The sequence below is a fragment of the Cygnus atratus genome, chromosome 7 (genome assembly GCF_013377495.2).
Source record: "Cygnus atratus isolate AKBS03 ecotype Queensland, Australia chromosome 7, CAtr_DNAZoo_HiC_assembly, whole genome shotgun sequence".
NCBI classification, from domain to species: Eukaryota; Metazoa; Chordata; class Aves; order Anseriformes; family Anatidae; genus Cygnus; species Cygnus atratus.
The window spans coordinates 17,120,083-17,134,490 of NC_066368.1; the positions used below are offsets into that span (position 1 = coordinate 17,120,083).

Genomic DNA, 14,408 nt, shown 5'->3' on the forward strand with positions numbered 1-14,408 from the left:
TTGGTACTTTAATATAGAAGTAAGCTATATTAAGTATGAGTAGGATTAGTTATTATATGGATAACAATATTCATTCTTAAGCATTTGTATATCTGTCATAAAGTCTTAAAACTGATCCTGAAATTGTGTGACTTGTGGAAGGAATTAAATCAACATACATTTACATAAGAACATTTTGCTGCTGCCATGTTTAATTTAATAGAACTTGCATGTTATCCCAGTAATTTTATAGTATGTTCCATTAATTTTATAGAAATTTTATAATTTTCTTTCAGTTAACAGCACAGTATCAACCACTTTTAATCATAACAGGTCCTTACAAGATGGATGTACACAGTCAGGAAGGGCTATCGAGATATCACTTACCACAACTGGCGGCATGGATTCAATGTGGGGCAAACAATGTTTACTCTGCTGATGGTAATACTGCTAATATTAACTTTACGTTCATTATTTAGTTTTTCTTTCAAGGCAGGCGCACACTCAGAGTTGCTTCTTTTCTTTTACAGACAGGCAGAATAAAGAAATACTATACTGATCTAGAAGCCTTTGCCATGGTTGCCGCTGCTTTCTGCCATGACATTGATCACAGAGGAACCAACAACCTGTACCAGATGAAGTAAGTGCAAATACTCAAATATATGGCTATGAAGTATTTTTAGTGGTAAATGAAAACAAAACAAAACAACAAAAACACAAACAAAAAAAAAACAACATGTCAACACATGGAAAAATATAATGTAGATATTTCAGTTTATATAGCATGAATGGACATTCATCCTACAGAAAATTCCTTCCTCAGAGTATCTGTCAGGTCTGCTAAACCAAAGACAAAATGCAAAAGCAGAATCTTAGAAGGATTTGCTAGAGCGGCAGTTAATTTTTAGGAGAGCCTTAGGTCTTGCAACACTTGGGTTGTAGTGGAGCCTCATGCACGAGGCCACACAGAAACGAGAAAAGAAAATTAATGAGATAACAAAGCCAAAATTACTGGCAGTGAGTGGGAGCACAGAAGCCTGCAGAGTCTAAAGTGCAAATTGATTAGTGTAGGACCTGCAAGGACTTCTGCCACAGATCTGTCCTCGGCAGCAAGCCAAGGTTGAAGGGGAGACAAGCCTCAGGTGGAATCATCACTCCTTTGCTATTCTTTAATGCCTTTCAGCATGTCTAAAAGCCCATATCTGCACTACAGTTGTTTTGAGTTCATGCCAGACCTCTGTAGCTCCCAGTCTGAAAATTGTTTCAGGTGCTGTAAGAGGAATTCATTGAAGCAAATGAGACGGCTTTGCTACAATATGATCAAAAGGACAAGAGTTATTTTGCCTCTAACATTTTTAAGTAAAAAAATATTTAAAGGAAGGTCAAGAAGACAAAAAAAATAATCTGGGACAACAGAAGTTAGGCTAGAAATATAAAAACATCTATGTTTGTTGATATTACAGCAGGAAAAATAAAATAAAAAAAACAACAAACAACAAACAGTTACAATAACAGTATGGCACACAAATTCATATGACTTATGTGTCATGGCCAGCAAGATCCAAAATCAAACTTGTGTTCTCTTTCTTACTGCACCAGCAGTAACATAAAATTAGCTTCAATAAAAAGAGTAGAAAGTCCCTCAACTGGATTTATTTTTTTCAAGATAGGGCAAAATCACTTTTCTGGAGAGGAATTCATGATGTTGAATAGACAAGTGCCAGCTTAAAAAAAGACTGGATTTCAGGTGCATTCTTTTTCTCAGTTTTCTACTGGCTGATTTGCCTAGCTTTTTTGTTCTCTCCAGTGAGTTTACTGACTGACATAGGTCCTTTCCTGAGGTGTGATCTCATCATATTATACAGGATTCTGAACTATTGAGATTGCTTTCTGCCATGGGATTCGTTACACATCATGAAGTTATGCTTTGCAATTCATGATCCTTTGCGTTCTGAGTGTGTAAAATATTCTAAAGGATTTCTTTGTGATCTTTCCCTTGTTGACACTAGGTTTTTGTTATGAAACAATACTAATTCATATTACTTTAAACATTACGTATCATGGTGAGACCAAGTACTCTCTTAAGAGTGATCAATCTGTCCTTTAGTCTTTCATGTCATTTATTTGGGCTTGTTTCTGTGTGCTAGGCAGAGAACACGGGTATCTCAGGATGTCATGTGTACCAGGAGATTATAACCGTAATTTTTGGAGAACTATTTCCCACCAGCTGTATCTCCAGAATGATTCATCCTCCTTCTCTGCCCCTGGACACACTCTGCCCAGGAGAGGAGTTTCAGACTGCATGCTGGAGCAGTGACGTTAGGGGATTTTCTGATTATTCTCTGGGATTCTCCAGGTGACGTAGGAGAAAGAGAATGACAGACACTGATTCTTATTCAGCTGACTGCCTCTCATCCAAATAAGTTTAAGGGGTTTTAAAATCTTCCTATTGTGGTCTTCCCCAGCTGAAAGCCCTCTACTTGAGGTCATACGCAGTAAAGCTATTTATAAAAGCTATCAGCTTTGCTGTTACAGCCTGGAACTCTGCCTCCTCTACACTGGCACAAAATACAGGTAGCCTATACCAATGCACCTTAGGTTATCTCAGGAATTAACTTTCTGGCCAATGGAGGACAGGAGGAAAATACGCTTCCAAACATGCAGAACCACCTACAACGTATGTAGGACACTTCTCCCTTCTTTCCGCTGCCATAGTCTGAAGCAGAATTACCTCTTCTTGAAGTCTATCCCAAGGTTCAGAGGGATGCTTTGAGCTATGTGCTAAGACACATTGAACACATCTGAGCTGTCAGGACTTGTGCAGTTCATAAAACAATGACTCTGAGGGAAGGGAGGAGCCAAAGGGCGCCTGAGGAATTAAACTCTATTATACCATTACTTTAGCTTCAACTTTAGTGAATCAGTATCACAGGGGACATGCTCCCCAGTCATTACAGGCAGACAACAGTTCAAAAGCCATGCCACACAATAAATACTGAATGATGGATACAAGCCCTTTTTAAGCAACACAGAAACTATGTAGATTAAACAAACAGCAAAACAGAACGTGCAAGATGAAATAGTGGCACATTTTCAAAAAGACAGTTTTTGAATTTTGAGCCCTCTCCTTTGACTGTCAGTGGGCACTGAACACCCAGTGCTCTCTAATTTCTGTCTTTACCATCACAAGAATGAAGGCAAGCAAGCATGTTTTTTGTTCTGCCTCATTCTAGTGGTCAATATAGTCAATATATAAATTAAACTATTGAATATGCAGATCAGAAGCATTTGAATCAGAATCCTAAATAAAAAATAATACCTTCAAGATAGTATAAAAAATCGTCTCTTTTTCAACAGATCAGCTGCTCCACTGGCAAAACTTCATGGCTCTTCCATTTTAGAAAGACATCACCTAGAGTACAGTAAAACCTTACTGCAAGATGAGGTATGTTTGCATGAATATTCTGCTTACACTGATCAACACAAAAGATCCAATTAAGTTACAACATTCCAAATTTCTCCAGCTTTTATTCATTTCTCTAATTCCAAATTAAGAAATTATGCTCAAATTCAGGAGTTTAAAACAAATTCTTATGTACTGTCTACTTCACAGAAATGTCAGTAATTTTGCCAGAAATTGATTCACTCAAGATAAAAAAGCTTGTCCTGTGGGCCTCACTCACATGCCTCAGTTCTTTCTGCTCTCGCTAAAAATCTGAAGTTGAAGTAGAAAATACATGGCGTTGTAATTAAACTGCTGCCCCTCATTCTGAGTTCAGTTGTTGGCTCTGGCAACTGAGGAACAAACGGATGAGGCTGTTTATGGAGGCTTCCCTCACCCCCTCCCCAATATCTCACTAAAACAGCTAAAGTAGCTTCATGGTTCTGTGGCAGCTCTCATTACTGCTCTTCCCTGAATTAGATGCTTTCTCCCTTCTCTTCTGCCACCCTAAATGTCTCTACCCCCCTCTCCCTATCACTTTTCATACCCCTGCTGCCTCAGCCTGGGCAAGAACATGCATTTCATTATGCCCACAGGGGCACTGTGGGGCCATGTTTTTCCCCCTCAGCTCTCCTCAGGCTCAACAAAATGGCGGCACTGCGCGGCCATGTTGTTCTCCTTCAGATCTCCTCAGGCTCAACAAAATGGTGGCACTGCAACCAGCCAAGGCCTTCTGCTCCACAGAGCCCTGACCTCCTGCATGGGTCAGCCATTCCTCCCTAAGCGGTGCCTGGTTCTGTCCCCACTAGAAGGGAAAAGACTACTTACAACACTTTAAAGGATATTTTTCAGGGAAATAAGAAAAAGACTTAACAGTCTAGGCCTGAAAACTGGTGGTTGGAAGGCCCCTTCCAACTTGTTTGCACCAGTGTGGCAGGCACTCACTTCCACATCCATTTTTAATTTTCTAATCCCTAAAGAGGTACTATTTCCTGACCACAGCAGGGCATAATCAGAATAAATCCTTACACTTATCAGTAGCACAGTGGTCTTAAACAAAACAGAATATTTATGATAAAAAAAATAAAAATATTTCCTTTATTGATGGAGATGCACTTTTTCAAATGCGAGATTCTGGGGCCTAACCACTGCTTTTTGCTAGAGCAATTGTCAGGATCTTTGAAGGTGCTGAACTGTGGTATCTGACACCCCAACCTCTCACATGGATCATCCCATCAGTGAAGGAAGGAAGGAAAACCAGGACACAGAAAATGCTGAGTGTGATGCTTTCATTCCCTTTGCTAGAGAAAAAGGGCATTACACTTACTAGAGCAGGTCCCTAACAGCACTGCAGGCAGTTGTGCTGACTCAGGCTAACAGGAGGAAAAGGTCTCTACTGTGAAACTTCAAAAAGTCTAGAAAAACTATCATGTCTAAGCAAAGAAGTAAGGAAAAGAAGCCATTTCTTTATGAGTTATGAGAATACAGTTGATTTTTAAAATTATTTTTATTTTTTAATTTATATATGGCAATGGCAGACTGAGTTAAAGTGAATTTACTTAGTTGTGCAGCCTCTGGAGGCAGCATCTTAGATCTGCATACACAGTTATTCAGCCATGTATTCAGCATGTATTCAGCCATGGTCCCATCCTGTTATCCAAACACAACTCCTTCCTGGTCTTTCTCCCAGTTTCCGTGCTGGCTGATCCCTCCTTTCTTTTTCAAAAGCACTTTTCACTTTCCTGTTTTTCCTCTTAAAAGGAGGTACTTCTTTAACAGCTTACATTTTCCAACCTGCAAGGCCCTTTGGGACTGTGTACCCTATCTCCCTGAGGGTACTCACAGGGTATGAGAAACACAGTTTTGCTACCAGTGCTAATGAGGAGGAAGCATAGAATCATAGAATCATTACGGTTGGAAAAGACCTTCAAGATCATCTGGTCCAACCATCACCCTATTACCAATGTCTCCCACTAAACCATGTTCCTAAGCGCCAGGTCCAACCTTTCCTTGAACACCCCCAGGGACGGTGACACCACCACTTCCCTGGGCAACCCACTCCAGTGCCTGACTGCTCTTTCTGAGAAGAAATGTCTCCTCATTTCCAACCTAAACCTCCCCTGGCGCAACTTGAGGCCATTCCCTCTAGTCCTATCACTAGTTACCTGTGAGAAGAGGCTGACCCCCAGCTCCCCACAACTTCCTTTCAGGTAGTTGTAGAGAGCAATAAGGTCTCCCCTGAGCCTCCTCTTCCCCAGACTAAACAACCCCAGTTCCCTCAGCCGCTCCTTACAGGACTTGTGCTCCAGGCCCTTCACCAGCTTTATAGCCCTTCTCTGGACATGCTCCAGGGCCTCGATGTCCTTCTTGTACTGAGGGGCCCAAAACTGAACGCAGTACTCGAGGTGCAGCCTCACCAGAGCAGAATACAGGGGGACAATCACCTCTCTAGTCCTGCTGGCTACACTATTCCTGATAGAAGCCAGGATGCCGTTGGCCTTCTTGGCCACCTGGGCACACTGCCGGCTCATGTTCAGGCGAGCATCAATCAGCACCCCCAGATCCTTTTTCCCTGCACAGCCTTCCAGGTACTCTCCCCCAAGCCTGTAGCACTGCATGGGGTTGTTGTGGCCAAAGTGCAGGACCTGGCACTTAGCCATGTTGAACCTCATCCCATTGACTTTTGTCCATTGACCCATCCTGTTCACGTCCCTCTGCAGGGCCTTGTTACCCTCCGGAAGATCAACACTTCCCCCAACTTGGTGTCATCTGCAAACTTACTGAGGGTGCACTCAATTCCCTCATCCAAATCATCAATAAAGATATTAAAGAGGATGGGCCCCTACACAGACTTCTGAGGAACACGACTGGTGACCAGTTGCCAGCTGGATTTCACTCTGTTCATCAATACTCTCTTGGCCTGGCCGTCCAGTCAGTTTTTAACCCAGCAAAGAGTGTACCTGTCAAAGCCATGGGCAAACGAATTACTGCTCCATTATCCCGGCCCTTTAGGACATGGAGAAACAAAATCTTCTGCATTTAAGCAATCATCTGTAAGGACACCAGACAAGATATATTTAAGCTACTAGACTATCTTGACGTTAGATTGTGCATAGGCCCTGCCCATCATTTTAACAGCCCTGCTAGTAGAACTGAACATTTGATTTCCTCATTGGCCCTCAGAGACTACCATGACTGCAGGTCTGAAAGTGCAGGGTAGCTTTCTTTGCCATTATTCTTTGCCTATGCTCTTAATCTGAAAGAGGAAGGCTAAACTATGCCTTTTTCTTCCCCCCGTAATGTGTAAGATTAACTATGTAGGCCTGAAGTAATTCATCTAGGATCACTTGCTGCAAAAGAGTAGCTTTTATATTCTGTACATAGAAATATCATACTTTACCATATACTCCTTCTGCCAGTCAAGGTTTGGTTAGTATATATGACATTGTTGTGAAAAAAAAAAAGTAGGATGTTTTTATTTGGATCTCAGTATTAGACACTTGTGCAGCAGTAATTGACAGAATGGTATTAAAACTTAAGAACTGCTCTTGAATGAAGGCCATCTCTGACAATTGAAAAACTTTTCATGTGTAGCGTTATGTTGATTTAGGCCATACATGCAGTTTTGTTATACTTTTCTATGGGACAGGGTGTATAGTACAAACCAAAGACAGTTTTATAAGAGGAATTGAATTTGTAAACTTTCCATCTTGCAGAGTTTAAACATCTTCCAGAACCTAAATAAGCGCCAGTTTGAAACCGTTCTACACTTATTTGAAGTTGCAATAATAGCAACCGACTTGGCTTTGTATTTCAAGTAAGTACTAAATTCTGTGTAACTTCCTACTGAAAAAAAATGTCAGTCCTATACAATTTACATCTGTAGTTTACTTGTTATATGCAGAGTACAGAGCTGTATTTTAAATTGTTTTTAATAACTCTTAACTCTTATAAAAAAAAACAACACAAGACATTCTTAGTTTCTTTATAAACTTTCAAATTTCAGAGCAAGTTAGGTTCATATACATACAACAGGTCATTCAAGTATGCGTTTAGTTACAGCAAACATTGTATTTCAGAAGTGTGGATTCTGTAGCCTAGTAGTAAGGTTGTCGGCATGTATTTAGTGTACCATACTACAACTACTCATACCAAACAGGAACATGCTTATGACATGGAAATTGAGATTCTGGTTTAAGAACAGACATCAAGTGATACCAGTGCTAAATATCCCAAAGACTTCAGAGATCAAATTACCTATCATGTTTCAAGGTTACTAACTTGACATGCTTTTAAACAGGGTATTGAGCTTTTGTTTTTTTGGTCCAGATGTCTCACGACTTGGACAATTTAAAGCCAGGAGACAGGAAAAGTTTAGTAAGTTGTTCAACAGCAGTAACTAAATTTTAATGAAAATTAACTTAATAATTTCATTATATATGCAAATTAAAGGATTTATTAAGCAATAATAAGACATCTATTTTTTCAGAGTTTTCAGTCAGGTTTTATGGCTGTTTTTGACAGTTGAGGAGACAGAGTTGAAGAACATTTGTTAGCTATTTGTTTCAATTTTCACAATTCATTATGTTACTGGAAGGGACAATATTAAGGAAAATATAGTACTAAAGAAACAAGACCGTCACCCCAAACAGTTTAATACGCAGAGTCAGGAAACCTGTTATGTGGTTGTCAGGAGCTAGAACATATGTCAATGGTATACAGCAAAATCTAGATGTGTTAGGTTAACTAGAAACCTTGAGTTTGGTGGAAAGAAGGCATCACTATGAAACTGTTGTGACCAGGATACATTTTTGGAAAAGCATAAATATGAGAAATATGGTTTTCTATTTTTCATGCAGGAATTTTTGTTCACTAATATATGGTTTATTGGTATGTTTTCACAGGAAAAGGACTATGTTTCAAAAGATTGTGGATGCAATTGAAAAAATGGAAACAGAAGAGGAAGCAATTAAATATATATCTATTGACCCAACCAAAAAAGAAGTCATCATGTAGGTGGTTAATATCTTACCCTTTATTCAATCAGTTATCTACAGCCAGATTTTAAAAGTATTTGGGCACCTAGATATGTAAGTTGAGACTTGGTGTTATTGTATGATGATGAGCATAACCATGATTTTAAATAAGAAATAGATGTCAATGGGCTTCTCAAAAGGTGCATCCATCTGCATCTTAGGTATCTAAACCCCTGAAAAAAATCTGTATTTTTTTTCTTTTCTTTCATCATCCTAATTATATTCCATTTTGCCTTACATTTTCAAAGGGCTATGATGATGACTGGATGTGACTTGTCTGCCATAACCAAGCCTTGGGAAGTGCAGAGTAAAGTAGGTACTTTTCAGACAGTGCTGCATTTGCTGGGTGTTTTATTGCCCATTTGCTAAATGATCATTAAAAAAAATACTACTTATTATCATTAAATAGATATTTAACTATTTGCACCCAACTATCTTTCCAGAAAACAACTTTTTTTTATCTGTCACTGAGAGCATAAGGGCTCCATGATGCCCCTCTCCACCCACACTGCAGCTGATCTACCCTTTTCTACTTGTCAGTCAGCTAAAACCATCTCTGATTCTGTCAGCTGTTCTAGCTACTGTTAAATCTTAATCCATTATTTTTGTGTTATCTAATTTTTGCTATTTTTCAAGTATTTTTAAGGTACAGATTTCACAACAGAACAATTTGAATGAATTGTGTCTATTCTGTAGATCTTGGTGCTCTTTCAAAGTAGCTTAAACATGCTAAAAATAAATTCAGTAATACAGTGTGACACTGTGTTGTAGATAAGTACCTCAAATACTTCAGTACTTATTGACCATCATGCTCAAGCTCATCTGTTAGTCTTACGGATATAGGTTTTAATAACGCATAATCCAAATACAGTTGCAAGATGCTTGTAGAGCGTTCTACGTAATATGCATTACAAGAACTAGAAGATTCTGTTGTGTTGCTAGTATTGTCACGGTACTGCTGATGATAATCTGTCATTCAGTCAGTATGCACCAGAATTTCAAACTGTTAGATAATTTACTTGCTGGAAAAAGCACACCAGAGATTGTCTGTAATTCTTGAAAGAAATACTCAACTATCTCATGAGGGATTAATGAGTGGAATTAAATTGACCAAAATTCTCTATTTATAATGCAGCTAGCAAGAAATAAATCCTCTTTTGTGGGTGTGAAGTTAGTAACAATAGTTAAATACCAAATTGAGAATACATTGATTTAAACAGTATTATGCCAGTCTGAGTTAATCAACATTTTCAAATTTTCTGGAAAGCCTTGTTCTTTCCTTTATCTATTTATTTATTTATTAATTAATTCATTCAAATTTGCTACTTTCTGCTTACATTTCCATTGAATTATGATTTTCAGGTTGCCCTCATGGTTGCAAATGAATTCTGGGAGCAAGGTGACCTGGAACGAACTGTGCTACAGCAACAACCAATTGTAAGCACTAAATAATTTAACTGTGTTAAGCAATATTATCTGTTATTTAAATATTGAATAGATAATGGTCCACGATGACTATTAGATCATTACATCCAAAAGAATGATGTCTGCATAATCTAAATTACTGCTATTCTGTTCTAGCCCATGATGGACAGAAACAAAGGAGATGAACTACCTAAGCTCCAAGTTGGTTTCATAGATTTTGTGTGTACATTTGTGTACAAGGTAAGAATAATTTTTTTGGTTTTCCCACTACAGCAGTTCTGATGGTGCAATTAGGGACAAACCATTGCACCAAAAAAAATCTAGAGAGCAGCAGGAATCATATTTATAGGGTAAATAACTATCACAACCACCACAATTTTTCAATCTTTTGTTACATAGAAGAATTGCTCCCACAAAGCAAATTCAAGAGATGGTATTAACTGAAGATCTCAATGAAACTCGAGGGCACTAAAGTTTTGTTACTACCCTCCTTGAAAGACTGAATTAGAAAGCCCAGTCTGAATCTTCAGTCCCATTTAGTATAAATACGCAACATGTACGTGGTTACAGAAATCAATTAATGGCACAGTGAAGAGAACAGAAAACTTGCAATATTCTGGAAGTTTAGCTATTACATGTCTTCTAGAAAGCAATGAAATGCTGACATTGTTAATACCCATCTAGCTTTTCCTATTAATCCAAAATATCACAGAAAAGTGATGTGTACCTGAAGATATGAAAATATTACATCCTAATCTGCTTGGAATATACTATGGGATACTAGACTATATCATTATATTCTGATATTGATAATCATATGATGAAATACCAGGTATCATAGAATAAACCACCATTGCATGCCACCAAGAATATGCTCTCAAATATGCACTGGCAGGTACTGGCACGTTTTAAAAACTTTTTTTCCATTCTGTAGAAAAAAAACACTACCAGATATGGAGCAAGTGAAATCAAATAAAAAAAAAAAGTGAAATCAAATAAAATTAATTCATCTAGTATACATACTGAAATATTTAGATTTAATAGAAAAATGAAAGCAAATGTTTTATCTGCAAAGCAGCAGTATTTCTGGAAATTCAGACTTTAGAAGTCATCAGTGTCTACAGTTTTCTAATTTACTAATTAGGAAATTTTCTAATTTACTAATTTTTAATTTAAATTGGTTGTACAGGAATTCTCAAGGTTTCACAAAGAAATTACACCTATGTTTGATGGTCTTCAAAACAACAGGGTTGAGTGGAAAACACGGGCTGATGAATATGAAGAAAAGATGAAAGTTATTGAGGACCAGAAGAAAAAGGAAGAAGAAGAAGCTGCCAAAAAAGGTTAAATAACTTCTAAGATTTTTCTTCATATATATGTGTAGGCAGTCAGTATGTTCTCTCTCTCTAAAATTTACACATGCTGTACACTCGGGCAATATTCTTAACACTAATGGTATGTGAGTTCTGATTTAGCCAAATTAGCTTTATCTTTAGTTGAAAGAGGAGTAACCTTTCAAGATGACACAAATCCAGTACACTGACCTCATTTTCTAAACTGCACGATTACAGAAAATGTTCATAACAGAAGTAGATGTAAAGAAGGATGTAAAATTTTTTTTCGTAAGACATAAAACTGAATGTAATTAATCACCTCTATTTATCTGTGAACGTTAGAACCACCTGAAATATGAGATGTATCAAAATTCTGCATGGCATCAGCCTCAAATGTATTCACATGCTTTGTTTAAGCTGAAAACAAAAACTTAAGGAAAAGGGATGAGAATGGACAGTGTGTTTTTGGAACATCCCCACTCCTCTTCCAAGTTTGAGATAAAGCTTTTGGCTCTAGTTTCCTGTTGTCAGTTCCTTGGTTAAAATATGCTTTCATAGTACAAATTTAACACTAATCTAAGACAGCCCAAGTCCTAAAATTGAAAGTATGGCTTTGCATATGATAACCCAGAAGATAATCTGATTTTATAGAAACTGAGAACCTATCACTCAAGTGTAAGAGTGAAATTAGTTATTTTTATTCTGTATTACATGCGGAGCATGAGCTCTGGTAATCAGCTGAGATGACTGAAAAGATTCAGAGATTAAAAAATAAATTGTGATTTCTAGAGAATGATTTATTGTCAGCTAACTTAAAGGAAAGTTAGTTTACTCTTATAGTTTATTTTGAATCTTTAAAAAAAACAGTACTGAATAATCTATTTGTTAATCAGTGTCTATGGGAAATAGGTGAGTATTTTCCAGATTTCACACAAAAGAAAATTTTACCCATCAAGTTACTGTCAGAATTTGAAGCAAAACTAGAAAGTTATTGGCTTCTAAAAAAAATGTTAATAGGCTAAAATTTAAAAAAAATATATGTTCCTGTACTTATTAAAAAGGCACTGTAAGCTACATGATTTAATCAAAACAGATTTTTGAAAGAGATCTACTGAGTCAAGTTACTACTGTACAAACAAATTTTTAAAAGTTTAAAATGCATTGTATTTTATCAGGCCAAATTAAACATTATCCTCCAAACAGCATGTATATTCAGTTAGCATGTATATTCAGTTAGCATGTATATTACATGAACTGTTACAGAAACAACTTATAATAAAACTATATGAAATGTTTTGGCCTGCTCACACTGTGATACCACTTACAATCTCACAGGAATTACGCCCACTCCATTCTCTCAGATTTATTTTAAAAGGCTTTTTTTTTTTTTTTTCCAATTAATCTTATCATCTTATTAATTTATTGCTGAGAACTAGCTGGTTCTGAATATGAACACTGGGATGTAAGCATCTGAGTTTCACAGAAATACTAGCAAAAGCCAACCCTCATTACATATTTGCTTTTTTGGCAAAGGGAATAGTTACTGAAGTCTCATTCTATGCTCTTAAGGTTCCTCTTAGCTAAAAATAAAATAATACTTTAGGAATTTAGGACTTTAGGAAGAACCATGTACTGATATTCCCACTTGAAGGTAGGACCATCTCACATCATTGGCATTTTGGAATCACTTAAATCACTGACTTAGGGAAATAAGTGTTTTCCCACAGGGAACTTTTTACACAGGCTGGCACGGGCAGACTGATTTACAGGAGCTAAGGATCTGGTCTTCTTTGCATATCATAGTTAGTATATATATAAAAAAAAAAAGTGAATTATTTTGTCTCTTTTAAAATGTGCATTGGAATGAGGCCATGCACATTTGTGAAGAACAGATCTGACACTATCAAATCAAGGCCATGTAAATATATGCGTTTGTTAAGTCAGTTCATACAAACAATAACATGATGCATGCTGAACCACGGTCATTTCTCTAGATCACACTGACCTGGCTATTCTGAGCCATTCAGTAGACAGAAAACAAAATAAACATACTTGCTGAACCACTACAGTGGAAAGTTCAGAACAGAAACTAAAACAGTATACAGTATTTAACTAAGAAAATAAAATACATATTTAGTAACATAGTGTTGATTATATCCACAAATTACAGAGGGTAGGACACTGATTATGTGACATGTTTCAATGCAGGTGGAAAGGGTCGAAAATGACCTAGTAACATGGTGATCCACAGCTTTCAAATGTAAGTTTTAATTCTAATATTGGTATCTTACCTTAAATGAATCTGGAAACACAATTTATTACATTGAAAGAATCTTAACTGTAACCAATAAACATCTGTGGAATCATTTGAGTGAGATATTAACAGAACCAGTTGCTATGGATAAGAAATATTTAAACAGTCTCTCTCTTAACTGGTTACTACCAAGGGATTCATGCAGGGTTGGATCAAAGTTCATACAATTAGGTCAAATTAAATTTTGTATCATCTCGTTCAAAAATAATTTCAAAGATGATATTGATCCAAGAGTTTCTTTTGCATGGCTTGCATACTTCAGTTGTGTATGTGTGGGAGAGAGTTATATAAGCTACTGAAACTTTCCAGGAAGAGTGGTTCAGTGTGTTTGGTCCTTTGAGAAATGTGGTATCAACTGGTACTTCATATACTTACATGTACGTATAGTGTGTATTGTTGTTGCATATTCCATTTTCCCAGACAAGTAGCAAAAACACTTTCAATTTTCAGAAGGTCAAACACACATAATATCCTTATAACAAAAGCAACACTTTTTAAACAAGAAATGAGAGCAACTGAAAGTAACAGAAAATATTCACTTTCCCTTTTTTTTTTTTTTTTTTTTTTTTTTAGCTGAAAATGCAGCTGGAGGTGGTGGTGGAAGTGGAGAGGATGGAAAATCCAAAACATGTATAATTTTGTAATTTGTCTCAAAGACACTGTTTCTGCTACAGAAAAGATATCGAGAAAGAACTTCAGTGAGCCCCAGTGGATTTCTGCTTCGCATAGAATAGTATAGATCAATCTCTTTACAGTCCTCTTAAACACTTGTCATTTGTTGGATATAATTTTCACTGGAGTAGAAGAAACAGTTACAATTAAAAACAGAAAAATCAAAAGACAAAAGAAAAAATAATGGTGCAAAATAAGTTACTGTG

At 37.0% G+C, this 14,408-nt stretch overlaps 1 protein-coding gene across 1 annotated transcript in view; it reads left to right on the forward strand.

Annotated features, from left to right (window-relative positions):
• PDE6C (phosphodiesterase 6C) overlaps window positions 1-14,174 on the forward strand; it is a 31,236-nt gene extending 17,062 nt beyond the window's left edge. Inside the window, exons 13-22 of the mRNA XM_035536912.1 lie at window positions 313-420; window positions 510-619; window positions 3,337-3,424; window positions 7,138-7,238; window positions 8,326-8,433; window positions 8,706-8,769; window positions 9,820-9,894; window positions 10,039-10,122; window positions 11,072-11,225; window positions 14,104-14,174. Coding sequence (XP_035392805.1) covers window positions 313-420; window positions 510-619; window positions 3,337-3,424; window positions 7,138-7,238; window positions 8,326-8,433; window positions 8,706-8,769; window positions 9,820-9,894; window positions 10,039-10,122; window positions 11,072-11,225; window positions 14,104-14,174 — 963 coding nt within the window. The remainder of the gene's footprint in view (window positions 1-312; window positions 421-509; window positions 620-3,336; window positions 3,425-7,137; window positions 7,239-8,325; window positions 8,434-8,705; window positions 8,770-9,819; window positions 9,895-10,038; window positions 10,123-11,071; window positions 11,226-14,103) is intronic.
• Window positions 14,175-14,408: the final 234 nt, after the last annotated feature.